Source organism: Camelus ferus, chromosome 11, assembly GCF_009834535.1.
Source record: "Camelus ferus isolate YT-003-E chromosome 11, BCGSAC_Cfer_1.0, whole genome shotgun sequence".
Taxonomy (NCBI): Eukaryota; Metazoa; Chordata; class Mammalia; order Artiodactyla; family Camelidae; genus Camelus; species Camelus ferus.
The window spans coordinates 74,261,842-74,286,558 of NC_045706.1; the positions used below are offsets into that span (position 1 = coordinate 74,261,842).

The 24,717-nt window shown below is 53.2% G+C and overlaps 1 protein-coding gene across 4 annotated transcripts in view; it reads right to left on the bottom strand.

Moving 5' to 3' along the window:
• Positions 1–229: 229 nt before the first annotated feature.
• HEATR1 (HEAT repeat containing 1) overlaps positions 230–24,717 on the bottom strand; it is a 45,687-nt gene continuing 21,199 nt past the window's right edge. Inside the window, exons 21-45 of one of the 4 annotated variants that reach the window (XM_032491918.1) lie at positions 21,149–21,318; positions 20,420–20,578; positions 18,890–19,132; positions 18,495–18,626; positions 16,509–16,612; positions 16,193–16,336; positions 15,484–15,602; positions 15,271–15,392; positions 13,686–13,814; positions 12,298–12,528; positions 11,467–11,593; positions 10,077–10,237; positions 7,755–7,801; positions 7,535–7,658; positions 6,838–6,978; positions 6,077–6,366; positions 5,359–5,509; positions 4,368–4,526; positions 4,085–4,219; positions 3,867–3,971; positions 3,633–3,782; positions 2,976–3,029; positions 2,315–2,473; positions 1,290–1,398; positions 230–517 (exon numbers count right to left, since the gene is read on the bottom strand). In XM_032491918.1, the coding sequence (XP_032347809.1) occupies positions 429–517; positions 1,290–1,398; positions 2,315–2,473; positions 2,976–3,029; positions 3,633–3,782; positions 3,867–3,971; positions 4,085–4,219; positions 4,368–4,526; positions 5,359–5,509; positions 6,077–6,366; positions 6,838–6,978; positions 7,535–7,658; positions 7,755–7,801; positions 10,077–10,237; positions 11,467–11,593; positions 12,298–12,528; positions 13,686–13,814; positions 15,271–15,392; positions 15,484–15,602; positions 16,193–16,336; positions 16,509–16,612; positions 18,495–18,626; positions 18,890–19,132; positions 20,420–20,578; positions 21,149–21,318 (3,554 nt within the window). In that variant the 3' untranslated portion in view covers positions 230–428. Of the gene's footprint in view, positions 518–1,289; positions 1,399–2,314; positions 2,474–2,975; positions 3,131–3,613; positions 3,783–3,866; positions 3,972–4,084; positions 4,220–4,367; positions 4,527–5,358; positions 5,510–6,076; positions 6,367–6,837; positions 6,979–7,534; positions 7,659–7,754; positions 7,802–10,076; positions 10,238–11,466; positions 11,594–12,297; positions 12,529–13,685; positions 13,815–15,270; positions 15,393–15,483; positions 15,603–16,192; positions 16,337–16,508; positions 16,613–18,494; positions 18,627–18,889; positions 19,133–20,419; positions 20,579–21,148; positions 21,319–24,717 lie in introns of those variants that run through there. The other 3 variants (XM_032491916.1, XM_032491917.1, XR_004324164.1) reach the window with 3 other exon arrangements.

A 24,717-nucleotide genomic window follows, 5' to 3' on the forward strand; every position in this document is an offset into this window, starting at 1 on the left:
TCTGAACGGCTTTCTAGCCGAGAGCACTTCTGCTGAGTAACCGTCACCTCAAGGTAAGGAGTGAAGTCGGACGTGGATACTGCGTACAGAAGACCTTCCTCCACCAGAGGAATCAGGGCTTCCAGCCCGCACGACCCCACTGCCAGCTCCGGGTCTGAAAGGAGACGCAGGAAACGTTAGCGATTGCGAGGGACGACCACAGCCAGCGCTCAGACCACACGGCAGCCTGCACGGGGACAGCACTGTCCTTTACTCGGTGACATCTCCACAACCAGCGGGAGGGGCCTGCGCGGGGCACAAACCAGGGGGGAGTTTTGTAAGGAAGTCTGAGGAGGTGTTAAGGCACCAAAAGTAACATGGTCCTCAACACTCCAGAGTAAACTGGACGATCTCAACGCGGAACAGTCTGAGATACCAAGAGCCGCGTCCTAGAAGTAGCTCTGGAGGGGCTCTCCCAGCACAGCTTCCAGCCGCTGGATGGTCCTCTGGCACTGGCGCTCCACCTCCTCGCACTCGTCTGCAAGATCGAGACACCGTGTCAGCCCGGCCGCCCCGCCGCCCCTCCCCGCCCCCTCCTCTCAACCTGAACCTGACCCCGAACAGCGGTGCCTCCTCCAGGAGGGAGGGGATAGAGGTGCCCGCGCTGGGCTCCGGGCTGGCAGTGACTTGCTGACTGAGTCCCTGCACCCCCCCCCCCCAATCTCAACAGGCTGCACTCACTCCCGGGCTGCGCGGTGGCACTGTGCTCACAGGGCCACGTCAGGACCTGCATAAATCTGGGCTGAGATCCCAGGCCCACACTCAGTTCATCAGGTCACCTAACCCTTTCAAGCCCCTACTTTCTCTGTGAGGCAGGGGCACGTGCCTCGTCATGAGGCCTGACGGGGTCACTGGCGGAGAGCGCCGGGGAGACGCTGCTCAGTGACGGGGAGGCTCCCTGCTGCATCCTCGGCAGCACTGGACGTTTCCCTGTGGTCAGCCCCACGCCCGGGGACCTGGGCAGTCAGCCACAGAGGTGGACGAGGTCACGGGAGAGCAGCACCGCACGGGCACTGTTGGCGCAGCCCGGGAGCGAGGGCGAGTGACGGCGTCACACCGGGAACCGTCCGTCCCCGAGGGCTGAGGCGTGGCGCTCACCCAGCCCCCCCACCCAGGGAACGGGCCTCAGCCCTGCAGCGGGGCAGGGGGCTGGCCCAAGACCCGGCCACATCACACCCCAGTCTGCATCCTCAGCGGGCACATTTCCACAGGACTGTACGGTCATCACTTCTGAATAGTTTGAGAATTACCTTCCATCAGCTCAGCTAAGAAAGGAATGGATTCTGGCAGCAAGACGATATAGTTCTCTTTCAGTTTTTCAGCCACTGCTAACACAGTAATCAGAGCAGCAAATCGAACCTGAAAGGGATAACAAGGTGAAAAACATTTAAAAAGCTAGTATTTCTGCATTTATTACTTTATGACCTAACCTGAGACAAAGTGAATTTTAAACTCAGTGTTATTTCACATGTGTTTCACTGTGTCCATTCAGCCAGCATCTCAGGTCCCCATGTGACAGGTGGGACCCGTGGATGCCGTGGGCAACCTTACAGATCAGTGTTTTCCAACTGTGTCCTTGTGCTGCAGGCCTTCCATGTGAATGTCTTTTTGTAACATTTTCCTTAAAAAAAAAAAAGCTGGTTGCCCTCTTTCTGGTTTGGAGTAGTTTAAAGGGTATTTGGATACAGTAAAGTGAGCTGTTTAAAAACATATTTGTAACTGCGTGTGGTCAACCAGGATTTTCTTGCTGTTGTACTATAAAAAAAATTTTACTCAATACTGCAACTTTCCAAGAACCTACAATTTAAAATTCGGGGGTCCATCGAAATGGTCTCATTCTTCTCCTTATTTCCTAATAAATATTATGAATTTCAAGTAATAAATCCATTAATAAAATGCTGCTTTGGTCGTCTCACCCACTGAGCTTTGAGTGTGGTCACCATTAGTTTGGAACGGCGGACGCTTGGGCTGTTTGGAGTCTGAGCTCCGGTTCGCCCTCCCCGCCCCCCAGACGCAACTGGACAGGACGCCGCCAGTCCAAGGAGCGCTCTGGACAGACTGGGAGCATTTGTCTCTGGAAGCACTACATTTAAATGGTGCTTAAAAAACACGAGGAATTGAAGTCCTTTGGGCACTTTCGGACCCGTGTCTAACACCGTGGGGGTGACAAGGCCACTGCTACTTGTAAACGGCCTGTGAGTGACAAGCAGATGCTCCCGGCCAGACGACCAGCACCGGACCACGGCCGGCCTCGGTGCCACCCGCTGCCACGCACCTTGGGCGAGGAGTCTCTGGTCTTGAGCAGAATCTGGTAGTTGAGTGGTTTCCAGAGGGAGTCGTCGGCCACGGCCACGGAGAACTGTGCGATGCACGGGACCAGGTGCCGTGTCACCCGCTCCTGGAACCTCTCCTCTCCCCCGAGCCTGTTTTCCAGCTGTGAATGGAGAGACAGGCTCTGAGCAGAGGGCCTCGCCGCTGTCTGAGAAAACGCCCAACGTACGAACAGTGTTCCGCCATCCTTCCTGAGGTCAGCAGGCTCGGGGCCAGGGCCACTTATTCTAACTTACCACCTACTCTGACCTCAAACGGAATCTCAGCCCCTGGCACCACCCCTCCCTCTGCGGGACGTCCGAGAGTAGTTCTTCCAGAGGCAGCCGCACCCCGACAGTCCCAATGGACCCGGGTTTTAAGAATTAAACATTTAATTCATAGACCTTATCTCATGCCTCTTACCTGAAAAATTCAAAAGTAAAACCTAGTAGATGCCATCATGAAGATAGGTTTTATTCACAAGAAATGAGAAACCAATTTTGAAATAAGCTCATAAAAAGGAAGAAAAACAGCCCAGCGAGCCGTCGCCATGGCAGACGGAACACCCACAGACGCGTTCCAGCCGCGGCTTCCGCACCTTTAACAAGACGGCAGCAGCTGCTCACCTGATCCACCAGCGGCGTCATCAAGGCCTCTGCTCTCTCTTTACTTATGAAATGCTGGGTGTCAAAAAGGAAGATTTTATACAAGCAGTTCAAAATAAACTGCAGCAGCAGGCAGCACTTTTCAGGGTCATTTTCAGAGTCAAAAAACGCTTCGTCTGTAGTAGATAAGAGTAAAAATGGAAACAAAAAACTGAATTTCACAATTTAATCTCTGGTGTGTAATTTCAAATCACAATGAAAAGAGCTGTGATCAGAAGGTGTTTCTAAGATGGTCTGGAAATCCATCAGGATGAGGCACAACACAACGAACAGCAGCCTCTCAGGGAGGGGCCCTCCTCCAGACCTGGTGGGAGTGTGTGAAGACAGCTGAGTCTGGCCGGCCACATCACAGCTGTCAAGTGCGCTGCACATCAGCATGAAAGGACAAACCAGCCTTAGCTTTAATGTTTCACAGTTAACTCCCAGTAACATTCGAACGTCTGTTCATCCTTTCTCCTAAGTGAGTCAGTCAGTTCACAGCGCGCTGAGACACCTCTGCGTCTGACACCTGACTCAGAAGAACCCAGCCCAGTATTCACTGTACGCTGTGTGGGGTGCACAGGGCAAGGGCGCCAACTGACCTGGAGTCAGCTACCAACCTGTTTTGGAGATGTTCACCTGGTTCAAGGTGTCAGCAAAGGGCTTCACTAGGTGGCCGGCAAACAGGGTGAAGAGCCCTCTGAGCGTGCCAGCGATGCGGTCCGCCAGGTTGCAGAACGTCAGCAGCCTGTCCTTTGGGGCGTCCTCTGCTCTGGCCCAGTCAGACAGCTGCGAGGACGCAGTGGCGTCAGCTCCCCTCAGACCGGGCGGCCGCCACACAAGCACCGAGGCGGCGCGGGGGAGAAGGCTCACCTTGAAGAACAGGGGTCTGAACGTGACCTCGGAGAGTTTCACCACCATGGCGACCAGACAGTCAATGATATGGTTCTCTGTCTTCCCAACTTCCTCCAGGTCACCCTAAAAACAGGAGTGTTGATTCAGTAGAGTCCTGACATCTGCAAGCCGTGCAGACAGCCAGGCTGCTCTCTGGCCCCCAGCTCTGGGGCCCGGGTCAGCAGCAGCCAGCCTACCTCGGCGTGCTGGGCTCGGAAGTCCAGGGCCTCCAGGAAGAAGGCGGTGAGCTGCGGCTGGTGGGAGGCCAGCTCCTCCTTCTTCATGACTCCGAGGTGCTCACGCAGGATGCTCATGCACGGGCCCATGTGACTCTAACACACAGTCGAGAGAGGAGCCCCCTTTTAGTTCATTAATGCATTTCTAATGGGATTAAATAACCGCATTCTTCTTTAAGTGACAACTGAAAAATGTCGGTGCTGTAACCACCTCCCCCAAAGCCAGACGCCTGGATAATCTAACCTTCCAGGTCTTCTCAATCTGCCTGTATGTTTTGCTGGCGGCTGGCAGGAAGACTCGTGGTGACAGAGTGCCAGCCAGTGTCTTTTTAAGGGACGCGAGACGGACATTAGCCTGGGAGGCAGCGCCCAGCTCGCTGGTGATTTTCTCCACGTGAATCACCTGCAGGAACAGGAAAACGATGGTCAGGGCCGCTGCGGGAACCCGCCGCAGGAACCCGCCGCAGATGGCCGTCCACGCGCTCACAGGCCGCGGTGACCCGGTGAGGCCGATCCGAATGGCACGACTGGGCAAGCCCGGCACAGCGGGGCCTCACACAGCACTCCTGCAGCCGAGCCTGAACATCTGCAGATAAAAGCGGACAGGCGCCTGGTCCCACGGGTGTCGGGGCCGTGGCACACGGTGGCCAGAAGGACACAGAGCACTCAAGACAATGGTCTCGGAGGACGGGGCACAGGGGCTGCGAGGAGAGTCAGGTTCTTCTTGGCTGAAACCCAGAAGGCTCCCCGAGGGAGCGGTCTCCTTCTCTGACAAGCCCACTTCCGAGGCCTGACCCCACTCACTCGCGTCATGACAGTTAAGGCTCCTGACCTCAAATGGCCAATGGTCAACAGGACAGGGGTAACAGGGGGCCATTCTTGGAAACTTTCCTTCTGCGACAAATGCCACTGGCCTGCTGGCTATCTGCAGGCATCCTGCTCGGCAGACACCGCAGGGCTGAGATGCTCCATGCTGGACACAAGCAGGGCACCGGCTTGCAGAGGAAGCAAAGTGCAGAGCTCACAGGGGGACAAATGCAGGGAGACACATTCTGCAGCATGGAGAGGGAGGAGCCTCACACAGCGACACCCGCGTGGACGGCCTGGCCGAGCGGGAGGGACGAGGAACGTGAGAGAAAAGGCCCACGCTTGGGAGAAACAAGCACACCTTTACAAAAGTAAACCCTCCTGCCGTGCTCGGCCCCTGCCCCCCGCCCCGGCCTGGCCCGGCTCACCTGCAGCAGGATGCCTTCCAGGTAGGGGCTGAGGAAGTGCGGCAGGGTCTCCGCCACCTTCTGCAGGGCCGCCAGGGCGCTGAGCAGGTAGGGCTCGCCCGCCGCCAGCTCGCAGGCGTTCTTCATGGCTGTCAGCAGCGACGGCATCAGGCTGGAAGGAAGGACCGGGCTTCAGGGGACTTCGAACAGACACGGTAAACAGAGGAGGGGCAGAGGCCATCACGACCAAGGCCACACAGCTGTGCCCGGGACACCTCTGGTGCCACAGCCTCACATGTCCACACCTTGGACACGACCACAAGCCAGAGTCTCCCAGGGCCGACAGCACTGGCCCAGCCGTCACCTTGAAAAGTGACAGCGTCCTACAGCACAGCTAGCTGCGTTCAGTGTCTTGTGATCACCTAGAAGACTCTGACCAATTACAGACTTACGTATATAAAAAGCGAATCACTTCACTGAACCCCTAGAACTAACACAACACTGTAAACCAACTACACTTCAATAAAAAAAAGTAAAAGAAAAAGAACAGTGTCTTCCAACCGTGTGGATGGCCAAGGTGTGAGAGGCCCAGGAGCCCGCCCGCACCCGCACGGCGGCCAGCGCCGCGGCCGGAGGGCCCGGCTCGCTGTGCTCCCGGGGGGAAGGTCGCCCCTTCAGCAATCAGCTCCTAAGCTCCTGCCGAGAGGTGGGGACGCCCGCGCCGCCTGGCCCGGCCTACCTGGGCAGCTGGGGGACAGCCAGCGCCCGCAGCGCGGACACGGCCTCCGCCGCGCACAGCAGCGCGCCGCCCAGGACGTGCCGCTCCTCCCTGGCTTCGGGAGCCGTCAGCCTCGCGGCAGCGCTCAGCACAGCAACAAAAGGCTGTGGGTCCTCGGCACCGAAGTTCCTGCACAGGAGCTTCAGGGAGAACAGGGCTGTCTGTCTGTTTACTGGCGGCTCCTCCAGCGTCTTTCTTCTGCGCTTCACGAAGGCCAGGAGGATGGGGACCAGCTCGAGGAAGCGGCAAACCTGGGGAGGGGCCACGACCCCGAGTGAGTGCAGCTGCCAGCGGAGCGCGAGCCCCCCACCCCGACCCCACCTCTGCTGCTCGGTCTTGACGGAATTCGGATCGAGACGCTCTAAGCCTCGCGATCATGCAGAAGCCGCTGCTCCTCCATCTGCTCTGTGGCCGGTGAGCGGCTGCGCGCGCTTGCGGCCGAGCCTGTGTTTACAGAACGCGCCCTGCCTCGTCCAGAGTGGGAGGGGGTTCGAATTGTGCTCAAGTTCAGGCAACATGTGGCCCACACCAAGCAAGACCCCCACCGGGCTGGACTTGTAGCCTAAGGGCTCTCCTGTCGGAATTCACACCCCACGCTGAACACACGCGGGGCCCAGCACCGCACTCGGAGGGCCGGGCGCTCATCTGGCCTGCAGCCCTGGGGAAACCCGAGGGAGTCCCGGGCGGCTCTGGGCCGCCGCCGCCGCGTGGGCAGCACTCACCGTCTGCCGCTTCCAGGAGGCGCCGTGCTGCAGCTTGCTGTTCAGGAGGTCCAGAGCCTTCCGGCGGACGGACGGCAGCGGGTTCTCCAGCAGCCCCCGGATCATGGGGACGAAGGCTTCCGTGGGCAGCAGGGCGTTGACCTACACGGCAGTGTTACATTTAACAAATGGGGAAAGTCACAGCAGGGGGACGCTCGCTCACGGCTGACAGCCCTCCGCCCGCTGCACCTTCCAGGCACTTCCCTCATCTGGTTCTTGCACTGGCCTTTCAGGTAGGCAGTGCTGACCACAGCTGCTACAAAGGCAGTAATAAAGCGTGCTGACAGCAAGTGAGTCGCTCAACGCCACGTGGCGCCTTCAGCCAGACCTGAGCCAGCGACCCCAACGTCACAGGCCCCACGGGGATTTCTCTCTTGTCCCACCTGAAGGCAGCGGGACGCTGTCTAGCCAGACACGGCTTAACACGCGAAGCGTCGTATTCACTGAGGCACATGTTCTCAGTTGATGTGGAATCAAATGTTTTTCAGAGAAAATGATTTCTAGTCATCAAGAGATTCTCTTCCGAGAAAAATCTTGAGCTGCATTATATTAAGAAAAGCTACTGCTAAGTTTACTCTTAAGCTAAAACTTCTGCTAGATGATGTTACAACGGCAGAGAGCAGCAAAGGCACTGAGAAGGCAGGAAGGGGAGGCGCACCTTGTCCAGCAGGTCGTAGGCCTTGCTGAGGAGGGCTCGCCAGAACTTGCCCGTCAGCTTGTCCGTGTTCCTCTCCAGGGACTGCGCCACCGCGTCGATGTAGCCCAGGACGGCCTCCAGCAACCTAGGACACGGGGCACTCAGAGGCCTGTGCCGGGCCCCGGCTCTGACAGTGTGAAACCACCTCCAAGTGAACATTAGAGAAGGGAAAGCAACGTACCTCTGTTCGAGGCCGGCCAGCGCCTGGGGGCCACCACTCTCCACCACCTGGGTTTAGAGACGGAATCGTCAGAACAGCCCGGAAGCCAGTAATAAGGACTCACTGGAAGGAAGCGCAGGGACACATCCCAGACCACTCGGCTCACACCTCCCAGTGCCTCCCGACGGCGCAGAGTAACCAGGCTCAGACCAGCCCACCACACATGCCCACGCCACTTCCCTCATTCGCACGCTTCCCGCCGACTCTGATCACATCCTAAGATACTCAGACTACCTGGAAGGTACTACAAAGTCTGAGAAAAATACAGCAAACGAATGACCTTCCTCTACCCACCAGCTTTACGGAGCGCCCATCTTTCCTTAGCAGTGTCTGACTCTAGCTGCTCCCCCCAGGCCCCGACCTCTGACCCCAGGCCCCACACCGGACCCTGCCATTCAAGGCTGTCAGAGACCACACGCCAGCCAACAACACGCCTTCCTGATCACACTGGGTTTGAGACCTGTCTCTGGACTTGAGTTGTTCTGGGCCACTGGTTTACCCGCACACAGCGCCCTCTGTACACAACACAACTTACATCTTTGTTCACTTCTGTTCGTAGACATTTAGTTTATGGCCACTTTTGTTCTTCTAGTAACAGCGCTAAGAAAGCACGTTTCTCCTTGAGCATCTGGCAAGTTTTGTAGAAAAAGGGGAACCGCGAGACCACAGCAAGTGGGCGTCTTCAACACGCCTGGACGCTGCCCAGTGCCCGGAGCTGTCTGAAGACGCTGTCCCGACTCCCGCTGCCCAACGTCGCCCACAAACAACTGTCCCCCTGGTCCTGCCACCCCTGAGCACTTAGGATTCCTGCCAGTTTGATGAACACCACAGTGGCACCTCATTTCACCTGCATTTCCCTTCCTACTATGGCGGCTGATTCGTCACACTGGCCATCTGTGACTCCTCGAGTGAATGCATTTCTTTGCCATTTGTTCTCACAGAAACTGAGGCTTTCTGATTTCCCCAGGGCAGCAGCTTTTCAGCCTGCAGTTTTTTCATGTTTACGGAAACTTTTTGTTGTTGTTTTGAAGAAATTCTCCTCCATCCCCCGGGTATGTTTCCCTAGTTTCTTCTCAGAGAAGCACTGCTTCTCACACAGGCAGTTTCATCTACCTCAGCTCTCGTTTACATGTGAACAAAGCCGTCCAAGCTCCACCCTGCACAGCTGCCTCCCCGCTGCTCAGTGGTGCCCGCCCGCAGCACCGCGTCCCCTGGACCGCGTAGGCGCCCGCTGCCGTGCAGCCTGCGCCACCACCCCCCGCCCCCGGCCCCGGAGCGCCTGCCCGACGTGGCGCGGGAGCCGCGCTGACCGCCTGTGAGCTCGTGGGGCCGGCATCAGGGCTGGGCGTTTGTTAGTTCTTCCCTCTTCATTTCTTTGGCCAAATGGGACAGTGACAGAGGGCGCTTGGCTCCCGGCTGTAATGGGCTCATCCTGAGGCTGCCGTAAACCAAAGGCTTCCGAGGAGCCACCTTCCCAGGCCGAGTTCTGCCCCCACGTGCTGAGCGCTGCTGCCCTTCCACCGAGAGTCCTGAGCTCACAGAGTCACTTCTCTGTCAGCATTTCCCTCCCGGCAGCTCACGCACCAAGCGAGGTGCGGTACAGGTGAACGTCACGGCCTTCCTGGAATCCTGGTCGCCGTCCAGACCCCTCTTTCTGCCACTTCACAGTGCTGCATAGACAGCAGGTGCACAGTGCGTCTGCGCAGAGCCCACCGCACTCGGGTCAAGAAACAGCAAAGCTCTCAGCACCGCAGACTCCCTCCTCCACTCGACACTCGGCCCTCCCCCTCCTGCCCAAAGACGGACACCACCGTTACCCCCAAAACTGCAGGCCTGCCTGCCTGTTTCTGAACTTTGCAGGACTGGAGTCACAGGATGCATTCTTTTGGGTCTGGCTTCTTTCCTTTGATGTCACGTTGACGGGAGTCTGCAGATGGCTGAGTGTCCTCATGTCCATTTATGATGACGGACACTGCCCGCGCCACGGCTGAGGGACACCGGGTGCTGCCAGCCCCAGGCCACCGTGAGTACCGCTGTCGAGAACAGCCGTGCACTCCCGTGGGCAGCCGCCGCTCGGGGACAGAATTACTGAGCCATGGGGTTTGGGGGCACGGCACGACAGGAGGCCATGCCAAGCCGTCTCTCCTATCAGTTCTCTATTACTCTTAAAGGCACGCCTCAGGTTTCCACGAGATACCTGCCAAGCTACTTTTACCAGCTTAAAGCACAGTTCCCTTAGAAAAAGCAAAACTGTACCACCAACACACGTGAAGAACACCTCACCTTTCTGAGGAAGCTGCTGGAGGCCAGGAGCTGAGCCATGAAGGACACGGACAGGAAGGTGACGTGTCGCAGCTGCTTGGCGGTGTGTGCGCCCACGGCCAGAACGCGCAGCGGCTCCTCCTGGGACTCACTCCTGCCGGGGCCTGGTGCGGGCGCGGTCTCTGAAAAGGGCAGCAGAGCAGGAGGCCTCACTCAGCCACGTCCCCGGCTCCACAGAGACAACGAGCGCAGTGAACGGGTTGTTCCGGGGAGGCCTGTTCACCTGTCACACGCAGTTTCTCCCCTTTGACGTTAGTGACGGGGGAGGACCCGTACCAGGGAAGTGCCCAACAGTCTGGGGAACAGAGCGCGCAAGACAAACCAAACCAAAGGCGGGGTGACCGAGACACGCAAGGGAAAGGGGGCCTCCAGGTGCCGGCTCCACAGCCAGCTTCTGAGGCCGCCAGGCACCCCCTTTCGTGGCCCCACTGACTGGAGGGCCTCCCTCGGCGTCAACGTTTAATTCTCAAAGCTGGGGACGTGCGTCCTCCCACAGCTGAGGGGACCTAACATAAAAGGGGGTGCGGTGCCCCGGCGGGGGGCGTCTGTGGTGGGCACGTGGACTCCACTTCCTAGGGAGCGACACTAGCACCCCCCGCAGGCACCTCCCGGGTCCCCCCCTACACCCGGGCGTCGGGAGGACGGGGCAAGGGGCCGCTGCCTGGAGCACCGACATGGCGTCTTTAGAGCCTTCTCTCTGACGCACCTCACCGCTCTGCGCCAGACGGCACAGAACAAAGAAAACTCGTAACAGGTCCACCTGCTCTTAAGCGTTTCACTGGTGGGGTGAGCCGCGGTGTTTTCTTCAAGACCCCCACTTGATAAAATTGTAGTAACTAGTTGCCACTGCTGTGGTACTTGTTTTTTTCCTTCTTGTAATTATCTTTACACATTTTTTGCGGGGGGTGGGAGGTAATTAGGTTTGTGTATTTCTAAATTAATTTTTTATTTTATTTTTTAGTGGAGGTACTGGGGACTGAACCTCAGCTCTGCCCCTGAGCCACAGCCTCCCCTGTCTTTGCACAAGTTTAACAGGAAGCTGCGACACAGCCAGCAGGTCGTGCTAACCTGCTGTCATTTCCCTAATTCACTCCGACACCTGCTCCCCAACAGCGACACACCAGCATGAGGCACTGAGGTGTGAAAGCCGGAGAGAGGAACGGCCAGAAGCCCTACTAATTTCCATGAGGACTCGAGAAGGTTTGCACCAGACTCAAGTTACAGACCAGACACTCAGTCTACACAGTCCTTCGGAAGACGCACTGCGGGTCCGGAGCACGAGCCCACTGCCCTCTGCACCCGTCGCGGGAGCCCCAGGCTACACGGTACCCACCGCCTGATCGTTGCCCACCTTCCTGGTCCTCTGGCAGCTGCACCAAGTACTGGAGGACATTCATCACGCTCTGTATCTGATGCTGGACACTAAATTCACAACAGACTGAAATCCAAAACTCAGTGTCGGCCTCCAGAACCGCGTCCTGCGTAGAGAAGAGGGCAGGTAAGAAGCTGCACCACTCAGGCTCATGTTACTCATGTTACTCAATAAGGACAGAGAAGGGAGACGCTTTGACAGTTCTTGGCACACAGAGCTGCTCTATGCTGTCCCTGCGGTTGTGTGTGTGGCCTTAGGAATCAGTGAACGAGCTCCTGACATAAAAAACCAACTGGGGAGAACCATGGGGCCCGCTTCCAGGATAAAGCACTTGATGATCCGGAGAACGGAGCGCCGCTTCACTGGCAGTGGGTTCTAGGTCTCTTCGCAGACCCAAGCCCAAGGATTCACTTAAAAACAGCCCTGGACCGAGCAGCTCTACCCCCCTCAGCAGTGCTCTTCAGTCACCTGTGTCTCACTGAGCTGAGTGACACCCACCCTCCTCCCCTTCCCTCTGAAATGCCTTCAAAACCACGTTCAAGGGACACAGTTTAATCACTGCACAGCCTGAGCCAGAATGCCCAGCACGGCACTGGCCCTGTTTCTAGAAACGTCAGGTCAGCTCAGGAGAAGTCCTGTGGCCCAAGGGTGCTCAGAGGGCCTTGGGCTCTGACAGCAACATCAAGGGAGGCCACAAACTTGTCTGAAAGCAATTCTGATCAAGCACCCCCCCCCCACCGTTTACAGCGGAGAGTGACCCGAAACCTGGAACAGCAACACTTCCCTCCCACCAGCCCGCCCTGTTCTGACCTTCTCTCCGCCGGCCACCACCAGGGCTGTTTTGGTGACATACTGCTCAAAGAGCAGGATGAGAAGAACCCAGAGGAATCGCTCTGCCCCCAGGGTGTCAGTCAGCTGTGCGAGGACCGGCAGCCGCCTGTGCTCCGGGACGTGGGGCAGTGCGTCCACAAACACGCCGACGATCTTCACCACGATCTCCTCCACGCTCCTCGTGGCCTCTGCGGAGCCTCCAGTGTCAGACTGTGGGACGGCAAGCAGGACGCTGAGCAGAAGCAAACCACCCCCCGCGAGACGGGCTCTCTGCAGACAGGAGAGGCGTTCGGATGTGCCCCAGAGCGGTGGAGGGAATTTTAATAAACCCAGTCAGCAAGTATTCCAGGAGTGCAGACTGCCCCTGGGCTGAGCTGGGACACGTAGAGGTGACGTTGGGGGCCCAGCCAGCAGGCGGTGCCCCCTGGGGAGCCCAGCGCCAGAGGGGCGACGGCTGCCCCACCTGCTGCCTTCAGAACGAACTCCACCTGGTCTCACTCCTGTTTCCGTGCTCGAGAAACAGTTCCCGGACAAACCGCAGAAGGAAGACACAGACATTCGCCATAGACGCTCGCCCGAGTGGCCACCCCGATGCCTGAGCCCCGCCTGGGCTCTTGGCCCCTTGCACCCCGCACACCCCACCAGGTTCCAGGGCTGCTTCCCGAAGCCGGGCAGTCCCCACCCCGCGGACGCCCCCCTCCTGAGCCCCTCTGCATCTCTCTCCTCTGCCGGCGTACGTTCCTGTCCTTACACACGGGAGCTGCTCGGGCTAACCTGCTGCACACAGAACACCAGCCTCACACCAAGACGCAGAGGACAAGGTGCTGCCGACGGGCGCTCCTGGAGTGGTCACGGCCAATGACACGAGCAGCGACAGCACCAGAGCGGGGCAGGGAGAAGCCCCCCGGGCAGAAGCACGCTCACTCAGCCTTGCAGCCGCTTCGCACCTTCAAGTCCTTCACTCCCTCTGGAGACCCGCCTGGTGGAGACCAGGCCTCCCTCAGCTCCGGGAGCCGGGCTCCGAGCATGCGGTGCATGTCTGCTGAGCCGTGTGCATCAGCAAGTCTGCTTCAAAACCTCCTGTCCCCCTGCCCCCGCCCTGCGTAAGGGCCCCCTCAAACTCAGCCCACGCCCCGCAACGCACAGGAAGTGCGAGTTCACTGTCACAGGAAGAGCCAGCCCGCACGTTCAGAGACTTCTGGAAAAGATGTTACCTCCTAGAGTGTGTCTTGGCTTCGCTGCTCTGAGAGGCACAAAGCCCTGAGCGTTTCAGAAAGGCTTTTAGTGTCATTCACCACCACCTCAATGTCACTGTGTAAAAACCGTAAAAGTTAAACCACACTAACGACAGCAGGGAGCCCGCGTACCTGAATGAGCGCCGGGATGACCATCTTCACCGTCTTGCTAATGACCTGGAAGCTGTAGGTGTCGTCCAGGCGCATGACGTTGGCTCCCATGAACGTAAAAATAGACATGATGTTGTGCAGAACCTTATCCTGAAAGGAAACACGTTTCTCAGCGTTTTCTATTTTAAGCACATCAAATATCAATAAGTCATTAGAGGTCAGCAATAAAAAGAAAAGACCCAATTTAAAAATGGGCAAAGGATTTGCAGAGACATTTCTCCAAAAACAAACAAATGGTCATTAAGCACATGAATAGCTGATCCACATCAGTATCAGGGAAACTCAAAATCCCAATCTTAAGACATTGCTTCACACCCACGAGGGTGACTGTAATATAAAGAAAAAGACAGTAACAGCTGTGAGGAGAGGAGAAACCACCACCCGCAGACACTGCGTGGTGGGCACGAGATGCACGGACACTCTGGAAAACAGTCTGACAGTTCCTTAGAAAGTCAGAGCCAGCATGTGGCCCTGCAGCCCCACTCCTGCTGGAAACACACTCACACAAAACCTCCCATACGAGTGTTCGCAGCAGCGTAACTGAGAATCGCCAAAAAGTGCAAACAACTGAAATGTCATCAACTAATGAACAGGTAAGTCGCGGTGCACGCGCACAACGCTGTTATCACACAGCCGTAAGAGGAACACGGGTTCAAGCTTCAAAACAGATGACTCTTGAAAACACTGTGCAAAGTGCACTAAGTCAGACACAAGGAAGGCCACACACTGTATGGTTCCATCTACAGGGACCGTCCAGAGCAGAGAAGGCGGGCAGGGCAGGGGTGGAGCCGGGGACAAGTGGCTGCTCCCGGAGTGATGGCCGTGTGACCTGGTGCAGGTACCAAGACGGCTGAACCTTGCACTCTGAAGGGGTGGGGTTTACGGCATATGAACTACGTACAGTTGGCTAAACAAAAGAAAAATATCAGCCATTCTTAACTGTTACTGGATTACCAACCCTGTGAGAGCCACTGACTGTATCCCAAGGGAAAAGCCCCGCCCAGATGAGACCTCCCACACATGGCCGCAGCGGATCAGAAGACAAGCCCTTTGTGCTCATGGGGGTGGCTGATTCCCCAGCGTGAAAGTAATCCCAACCTCTTCAAAACATCTTCAGATGACACACTTCTGTAAGGGACACGGCTTTTCTTTAACAGCGGTAGTGTGTCACCACATTAATTTTCTTAAATCACTGGTTGAAAGCCGTGTGAGGATTACCTGAGGAGTCACGGGAGTCTTTCCAGACAGCACAGCACAGCCCCACGTGTGGGAGTGACCCTGCCCCAGGCACTGTGCTAGAAGCTAGCCAGGAACCCTCACTGCAGCCCTATGAAGGTCGCTGTTATTCTGCACTTTACAAAAAGGGGCACCAAAGCTTAGCAAGACCAACCAGCTCACAGTCTCGGCCACTGAAGAGGCAGGGCTGACAGGTCCCAGCGCTGGAAGATCCCAACCACCACTGAATTCAAAGCAGTGCACGCCGGTGGGTCCCCACAGAAGAGACGCCGGAACCCCTGCCCGAGTACTCAGAGCGACCGGCACTCACAGGAAATATCCCAGCGACAGCGCCCAGAAGTAAGAGGGCCTGGTGGTGGGTCTGAGGCATCTCGGAGAGGCGGATGCACTGAACTATCAACTCCACGTTGAACTTCTCCTCGTCAAGAACATCTGCAGGGTGAGAAAGAAAAACCCCAAGTGGGTGGCACGACCCCCCTCAAGCAGACCACCCTCCCCGCCCTCCTTCCCACACAGCACACACCTGTGGGTATCCTGCCGCCATCTGGAGAGAGCTTCTGGCAGATGCTGAGCAAGCAACTCAGAATTAGCTGTCTGGTGTACTCCATGCTGCCCTGCTCCAGCGGCAAAGGCTCCAAGCTCCTTCAGGACGCCCAGGGAGGAGGGATGGGTGGTGAGAGAGACGCAGAAGGTCAGCGCTGCACTGATGCCCAACTGTCCAGAGCACACGTTCAGAAAGGGAAACTACACTACGAACATTAACCACCGAGTCTACAAGCACGGTGTGAGTCTAGTTTCCTCCTGCAGGCGGACGCTTACGACAACCACCCCCCGCCTGCACGCTCATCGCCTTGTTCTGAACCTCCTAGGACAGCCGGGACAACCTTTTCCCTTCTGGTCGAGAGCTCACACCCACAATTCAGCACAGACACTACAGCGATCTAACCACACGCACCCAAAAAACGCAGCCGGTGTCCCCTGTTTAACAAATACAAGCAATGCCGTCCCAGGGACGTGGGACTGGAAGCCAAGAAGGCAAGCAGGGGCGCGGGGCCGCGGGCCGCGGGGCCGCGGGGTGAAGGTCAGGCTCAGGCACTGGCAGTGCGTCACCATAGCCTTCTGTACATCCTTCAGCCGCAGCCTTCACGCGCTTTGCCTTGCAGAGCGCTGAATAAGCAAGACGGGCAAGAGTCAGAGCCTCACTCCCTGCCAGGCTGGAGGCCGGGCGTTACCTCGACAGCAGGCTGAAGAGAGCCGGGACCAGCAACTGAGGGCTCCTGAGCTTCTTCTTGTGCTGCAGTAATTCCAGGATGAGAGTTACTCTTTGCCAGTAAGAACCTCCAACGTCCTGACCAGATTCCAGATCCTGTGATTTTCTGGGGAACACACACGACAAACAGTTAGAAAAGCAAACGCTATCGATGCTAAGGAAAAATCATCGCACCCGATTACGCCAAGCTGACGGGCATCGGAAAGTCACAGCAGTTCCATGATGCTCGGGGGGGGGGGGGGGGAGCCGCAGGCCCTCCCTGCGCTCGGGGCTCTTACTTCTGCTGCATCTTCTGCCTCCTTGCTTGCTGGATCGTGCCCAAGGGCTTCGTTTTATCTGGTGGCTCCAGTTCTATTCTGACTTGTTCAGCATTAACGGAAATCTGAAACAGGAAGAAGGCTGATGACAGAATTCCACGGGGTACAATCAGAGCAGTCACTTTGGAGAGATGCAGTGAAAACATATTCTGCCTCCCTGCGATGCGAGGGCCAGACTGATCCCCAAAGGCAAACACCGCTGACAACTGCTCACATATTCTTCTGGAAATTTCCCACATACCAACAGCTCTATCGGGATGAAACGTGTAACAGAATTCAGACACCCCTGGATGGTCTGAACACTCCCGAGGGTGAAGCCGCCAGAGCGAGCCCACAGCGGAGCTACAGAAGCAGCGCCAGCGAGGCGTCCGCTGACAGCGTGTGAGATCTTCTCGTGCCACGAGAGGGACACGGAAGCTAACTGCCTAAATACACATATTTCCGTCAGGAGAAAGATTAAAGGTATTTATTGATTCTTATCTTGAGAAATAAATGAATCCAAATATAAGTAAAATTTAAAATTTTTGTGAAGGATTTAAGAAAAAGACTGAAATGAACGTACTATCATCTTCCTGAAAAAGAAAGACTCTTGATAATGTATGATTTTACTTCCCAAATTAAACTGTTTCCATTCAAAATTTTATTGGTAATCTTTCTACCCTGACAGTGTTTTTCCAAAGTTTATCAGGGAGAAAAAGTCAAAAGCATGAAGTTAAAAATCTGGAAAGTCAGAGAGAAAGGGGTAAGAAAAACTACGATAACTGAAACCAAATACAGCTAAGACCGTAACGGATCTGGGGTGCACTTCAGGTGCATGCCAGGGCCACGAGAAACAAGAGGATGGTCTTAAGCCTGAGTGTAGGAGCTGAAGAATGGAAGGGCCAGCAACCTAGACTCCCGCTTACTACGTGACAGCAAGGTAAGTTTCAGAGGAATTAAAGGCTACCTGCGATAATTCAAATTAAAGGAAAGTTAGAACAAAGTGGAACTGAGCCCCTGCCAGACTCGCAGAGTGGATGTCTCATCTTTAGGATAAAAGGAGACAGAAGGGAGGAGAGCAGTCTGCAGACATGAATATTCCAAATTTTAACGTTTACATATATAAAAATAGTAAGAACAGAAATAAGGATCGGGAACACTGCAAGTATTATATAATTTTAGTATCTTTATTCTGTAAAAGGCTCTTCTTGGTAACAAAAACAATAAAAAATGTGCTTCACAAGAAAACTTAGTAAATAAGCATGAGGGAAGGTGTTCAAAACAGCAGTAGCAGACCAGGTGCTGTGTGTCCAACAGGGGGTGAAGCTGGCACGTGCAGGTCAGGTGGGGGCAGGGTAAGAAAAGATGAAGCTCACACACGTGCAGGCAGAAGCATGTCACACACCCTGCTGCTCTGCACCCTGCTTTGTGTCACTTATCTCAGACACCTAAGTACAGACGCTAAAATTCTGAGACCTGCGGAACCTGAATACCAGAACTTCACCACACAATTACCTGTTTTTGTGGAAGCGTTTTCCTAGAAACGTAACAGAACAAAGCAGAGTAACGAGGCGGTCACCCTCTACAGCCAGGTTCAATACGCACGCAGACCAACGAGCGGCACCTCCATTCCGCCCGGTTAAGTCATTCCACGACTGCTCAGATTAAGCAGCAGAGTCTGTTGCCCAACTGGACGGCAGGCACCACGCATTCCTACTCCCTACATGAGAGGCAGACCCTCCCACACACCCTGCCTGTTCAAAACGACAGATGTTTCCTACGATAAAGATAATGGTGAAGACTTGTAACTTCAATTCTGCACTTCTCTGCGACCTGCGTTTCTACGATTCTGGCTACTGGGGACATCTGACTTCCTAAAAGCACTATTAAATGGAGGATGCTTGCACACAGTGTTACCTGGAAGAGAACGAACATGAGTAAACAAATGACAGAAAGCTCACAACTTACCCCTTTAAAAACACTGCTAACAGTCTGAGCACAGCGTGCGTCTTTGCAGTTCACCAGTAAATCGAACAACACGCAAAGAAGCTTCTGTTGAACCCTTTCATCTGATACAGCTGCAAAAAACGGCTTCGTAATCTAGAGGCAGAAAAAGGGCAACTGAGCTCAGTGAATACACGTGAATTCCAGAACAGTCTTCCTGTCTGTCCCTCTTACGGCGTGAAACTGTTCGTCAGCTTGTCAGTTTCAGTGACTCATGTACATCATTCAGTTCTGCGAAATGGGTCAGATATACCATATTATTCCTTTAAAACATACCCAGTCCATGATCTTCTCCAAGTAAATCAGTACAAGTTTTTAAAAGCTTGAACACGCTTTAGTTTCTGAAAGAAGTCACTGACCTTTCCAAGAGCTGTAATCCGAACGGCTGGCATTCCTGCGTAAAGCTCCTTTGTTGTGTGCACAGCTTTTATGAATATATCGAGACTCTTCGGGTCCTTGTGTAAAAGGGAAGCTGAGTATTCGTTGTATTTTCCCAGAGAGAGGTGCAGAGCAATGGCCTCGTCTTTCAGGACGGCTGTGGGCTCCTTCTGGATCTTGTCTAGTAGTTGTTCGATCATAGGCAACAGCTGAGAAAGCACTGTCTAAAGTTTGGAAAACTCATTAGTAAACAGTTATCTATACTGATGAAAGCTTCTCGTGCTGTACAAAGACACCCAAAGATACCACGCTGCAAGACTGAGAGCCCAGCCTGAGGAAAAAGCCCAAAATGACGACCTCCCAGACACCAAGACGGCTATTCATCCAAGCCGGACACCCAGGTCCCCTCTGACAGCTCAGTCTGCAACGGGCAAAAGCTCTAAACTCTTCCAAAATGACAGGAGAAACGATCTGCGAGCATCCTGACTTTGTGAAAACAGGAAATACAAACTTCAAGTTTCACACAAAAGAAATAAATTTTAGCTTTTCTAAAATGCTGCACACTTCCTCAACCAATGTTTCCAACTTGGCATAATTAATACTAATTCAAATTATGTCTGTGAAGTCTTTTAACAACGAAACGAGGAGCAGCAAATTATGGCTTGCAGACCAAATCCCGAGGGCCGCCTGGGTTTGGCAGTTTTGCTTCCTCAAACACAGGCACGCTCACTGTCTACGTACTGTCGGGGGCTGCTTTCCCAATACGATGGCAGACCTGAGTGCCCTGCAGACTGCAGCCCACAGAACCTAAAACAGTCACCGTCTGGTCCTTTGCAGAACAAGATGGTCAACTCCCAGTTTCAACCCTAGCGGGGACGACCGGAGCTGACAAAGGCTATCTGTTCGAGCACACCACGGCAGTGGAGGCAAATGGCTTTTACTCCGTTTTACCCCCCTTTGTTCCCCAAGTTGCAGTCCATCCAAGGATGGTAAAGTACACAGGCATTTTTGGAACACGAGGACCAAGAGCATTTTTTCTCTGCTTATGAGCACACACTGTCACACCACCAAGTCTCCTCTGTGTCACAGGCTTCCTCGACAACTTAATGAAAGCTACAGACGCTCCCCCCAGAAAAACGTCTGACATACGTTTTAAAATAAAGTGAGTGATCCTGGGATGTACACAAGCCTTTATGTCCAAATCTATCACCTCGAGGAGGGTTTTCACCTGGAGAACAAACACACCCTGACGGGTTTTCAGCAGCACGTCATCCGTGTTCTTCCCCATGTGACTTTTAAATTCATAAAATCAAGTCCACGATTAGATGGGATGACACACGATTTCAAAATGGAAAGAAACTCACTGATTCTTGCCTCTTGTATCCTGTGTATTTTTCTCCCCCGCCCCCAATCAGTAAGAAAATGCTCCTGTGTGGACACGTAGCTCCCACTGCATCCTGCTTATGTGAGTGGCAGCAAGCCTTCAGTGACACCGCGCGGAACGGGCATACCTCACTGTTGACTTCCCGAAGCACCTTCATCAATTCTTTTCCAACGTACGATGGGCAACTATATATGCAATTAAGTAAGTTTTTCAAAGTTTCAGACAACTTCTGATGAGATTTCACTTTCTTTTCTCTCTGTAGCTCCTCAAATAAAGTAGCCAAATCCTAGGATACAGAAAAGGAAACTGGATTTAAAAAAAACAAACAAAAAAGCCAAGGAGCCACCGAGGCCACGGGTACTACTGACTGAGGGTTCTCTCCCACGCGATGCGACGCCACTCGTGATTTTTCACCTCCCCTGAAGCCTTAGCAGAAAGCGGAGAACCACCCACCGGCTAGCTTACTATCAAAAGCTCCACGCTGCCCTCTCAGCCGGTGGACAAGGAGCAGAAATGAAACGTGGTACTGTCTTTCTAACACGGGCTGGGGGGAGGGCACAGCTCAGTGGTGGGGCGTGTGCTTAGCACGCAGGGCCCAGGGTCAATCCCCAGTCCCTCCGTTAAACAAGCAAACTTAATCCCCCAATAAGTAAATACATAAAAGGTAACTGCCGCTTAAAAATTCTTTTTAATTTAAAAAAATTAAAAAGGAAAGAAAACAGGGGGAGAAAGACGTGCAGACGCTGACACAGCAGTTTCTAAACTTGATGGCGTAGTCACCGGAATCCCTACAAGCAGAAGGCCAGGAAAGGAGAAGAGGCTAGCGAGCCTCCATCTCCTCTGCGAACGAGTCTACCTGAACAACGTAGGTGGCGTCTGAGGTGGTCTCCTCCGCTTTCGCAACCAAGTGCTCTACCAGCAGGGGGAAGTGGGAGGCCGCTCCGCCAAGGGCCTGCAGGCAGAGCGCGGCAGCCCTCCGGACCTCTTTCACGGGGCTCCCCAGACTAACGAGGAGAGACGGCACCACTAAACCAAAGGGAAAAACGTGTATGTAACAACTTAAAAACTGAACGACTACAAAATTTAAATAGTACCAAAGGGGGGCACGATGGACAGCCTTCCTCCCAACCCAAACTCCCTCTCTAAAGACCAGTCGCTGTTTAATTTTGTCTGCTGTTCTAGAGAAACGTCAGGCATCCGCTGGCACGTCCTCCTGAAAACACAGATGAGGTACAGTATTCACACCCTGTTCTGCGCCGCCCGGCGCCACAGCTCAACGTCTGCTGCAAGTGTTTTCCGTGAAAGTACACACATACCTACAGTATCCTTTTAAAATTGTACACAGATTTCCATGTGTATTTTCCAAGCTTTTTTAGACCAGTTGCTGACTGGTAAAAGTTGAGATTGTTCCTACTCTTTTCACATTACAAATGCTGCCACAAACACCATTGTACATACATCCTCGCACAAGTGTGCAAAGGAATTGACCCATTTGTGCATTTTGTTTTGCAAATATTTTGTCCTGAACTGATGTATATTTTCACTTTACCTTTTGCTGTGCAAACTTTATAGCTTTATAGAAAAATTTTTCTTCTAGTTCCGTATTTGCTTAGAAAGGCCCTCCCCACTCTAAGTGAACGTTTCAAGCACCTGCCTCTGTAGTTAGAGAGAGACCGTATGTACTCCATGTTTTCTTCTAACACTAGAGCTAACCTTCTTAATGTGAAGTCTTTACTTCAGGTGGAATTTCTAAGAAATAATGTTGGAGTCAAACTTTTAAAATGTTTCCAAAAGGCTAGCCAGGTGTGTCCTGTTTAACAATCCACCCAAGAACCCCACAGGTCTGGGACGTCAGCTTTATCATTTCACACGTCCCATCAGTATCTGAAACTTAGCTATTTCTGTCAACTAGTGCTTCCAGAACCAAGTTCAGTAACGGTGATGACTTTAACAGGAATGCTTGTTCACGCAAACGCACAGAAAATACTACCTTTTGACTTGAGAAGTATGGCCACCGCGTTACTCCAGTTTTGCTGTCACTTAATTACGATTTATTACTGATCTTTAGCTAACGCCCTTTCAGACCTCTGGACACGATGGTAAAGTTTCCTCCTTTAACAGTGATAGGATCAATTACATTAACAGAGTTCCTTATTCTGAAATAATTTTGTATTGTTGGAATGAGCTCTATCTGGGAAAATGTTTGTTTTCTAAAATAATGCTAATGGACCCAGCAAATATTCTATTTAGAATTTTTGCATTATTATTCAAAGCAGTCATGGCTTTCTGTCTGTAAGCAGTGTCAGTTTTCAGAGTTACGCTGGTCCTATGAGTTACGTTCCTCCGCTCTATGCCCTGCCTGTTCAACAGCACTGAGATTACCTGCGTCAGGGATCTGGTAGAATGCATCTGTGTAATCACTGATTCAGAGGTTTTTTAAAAGAAATCTCTGGGATAAAGAGGCGCCCAACTCCTTTTATGGCAATTAGTTACTTACGCTCTATCCCATACCACTTACTGGGGCACATTCTGGTGACTTTCCCCTTACTATAAAAGATCTGCTCCACACATACTACTTCTGGAATGCTAAGACAGAGTGTGACAAGCTTTCATACACATACACGGTCATGGGAAAGCTGGGAAGTCCTTCCTGGTCTCCATCACATTAATTTATAAAATAAAGCCACAAGTAAACAGCCGGAAAGCTGAATTCAGACAAAGGGGAGTTTCAGATCAAGATATCTATTTGCTAAAATTCCCAGTAAGGTGGGGCAGGGCTTCCAGAAAAATACAAATTCAGAAACAAATTCAAAGTACTAACTACAATGGTTACCATGTTCACATACGGTACTAGAACTCAAGATAAGTCAAAGCTACATTATAAAAGTAATCAGCTTTTAGGAAGGTCTTTCCATTTAAAAATCTGTGTGACTTCATTCTACCAACAAATTTACTTTGATTTAAAATAGCGTATTTTATATAAAAGCTGGAAACCATACTTGAGTTCTGCTCTTGAACACGCAAGTAAGCTCACTACACCGATAAGGCACAGCAAACCAACGGGAGCCCCAGCTTGTGTCAGACGCTTACTCATTTAGCGAGGATGCGCCGTATGCCAGCCCGAGCTGGGGGACGTATTTGCACAGAAACGTGAAATGATGGTTGGAGTCCCAAGCCACTGACAGAACTAAATCGCGTAATTGTAATATTGCAACGCCCCCCCCCCCTTCTGACTAGCACACTGTCTTTGGTAAATCTATGAACACACACAGCAGCCAGCACTCCCGCGGCGCGGAGGCTCTGGGACAGGCGTGACGAGCGAGGCCCTGGGGGACCTGAGCTTCGAGGAGAGCACGGTGCCTCCCCTGCACTCAGCGGAGGACTGTGCCAGGGCTGCGCAGCATAAACGCCGGAGCGCTTCGGGAAGGGGCAGGTGACGGAAGGCAGGCAGCGGGGGCGGGGGGGGGGGGCCCAGGCTGCGGCAACCCCAGGGGAGTCAGGCCCCCGGCCCTGCTGTTCACAGACCGCGGGACACAGCCTCCTCAGGAGCCACCGCCTTTGATGCCAAAGCACAGCAGACATTACACACCCAGTTAGAAATCGAAACAGTTATGATCTTTCTGAAAACTCACAAGTTTACCAGCAGATAACTATTAATAAATTATGCTATCTCCATAGGATGGAATACTCTTCAGACATATAAAAGAAAGATAAAAGTCTACGCTTGTTAATACAGACAGACGTTTATAGTGTATTAACTGAAAAAGTTTAAAAATGCCCAGGAAGTTCTCATCCAAAACACTTGAAAAAAACCGTAAAAGTAAATCCACCTCAAGTAGAGGCTGCAATTTTATAGTAAGTAGTGGGGGAAGAACTACACTCATGGGATTTTATTTTGTAAGTAAAACTTGAAACTGTGTGTCTGTTTTACCTCATATATAACAAAATTTTGGTTACAACTGTGATAACATGTTCTTTCAAGGAGCTAATAAATGATAAACATTGAGAAATTATTCTGGGAAAAATGTATAACCATTCATAGACCATTTAGAAAGAGTGATTTTGGAATTAAAAAAATCAAGCAAGAACACCTCCAGGTTTCCCATGGGCCACTTACTCCACCGGAACCTAAATGACCCGTCATCCTCAGCAAGGCTGTCACCTTCGACCCCCACAGGTGTAATTCTGCCAGGCCCTCTCATCTGTCACCCGCTTTCTAGGTCAAGCCACTCTGCAGTGTCACAGTCATCAACTTCATGAAATTCTGCATCTCTTGCAAAAGGCAAAATTTCACTTTATAGAAAACAGAAATTTTATTTTGGGGAATTTCATTAGTGAGTGCCTAGCCTGAAAATGTCTTACACGTGGTGAGAGACAAACCCAGGAGGGCGGTCTGAACAGAGGCCCGCTTTACAAGCAGCAGCT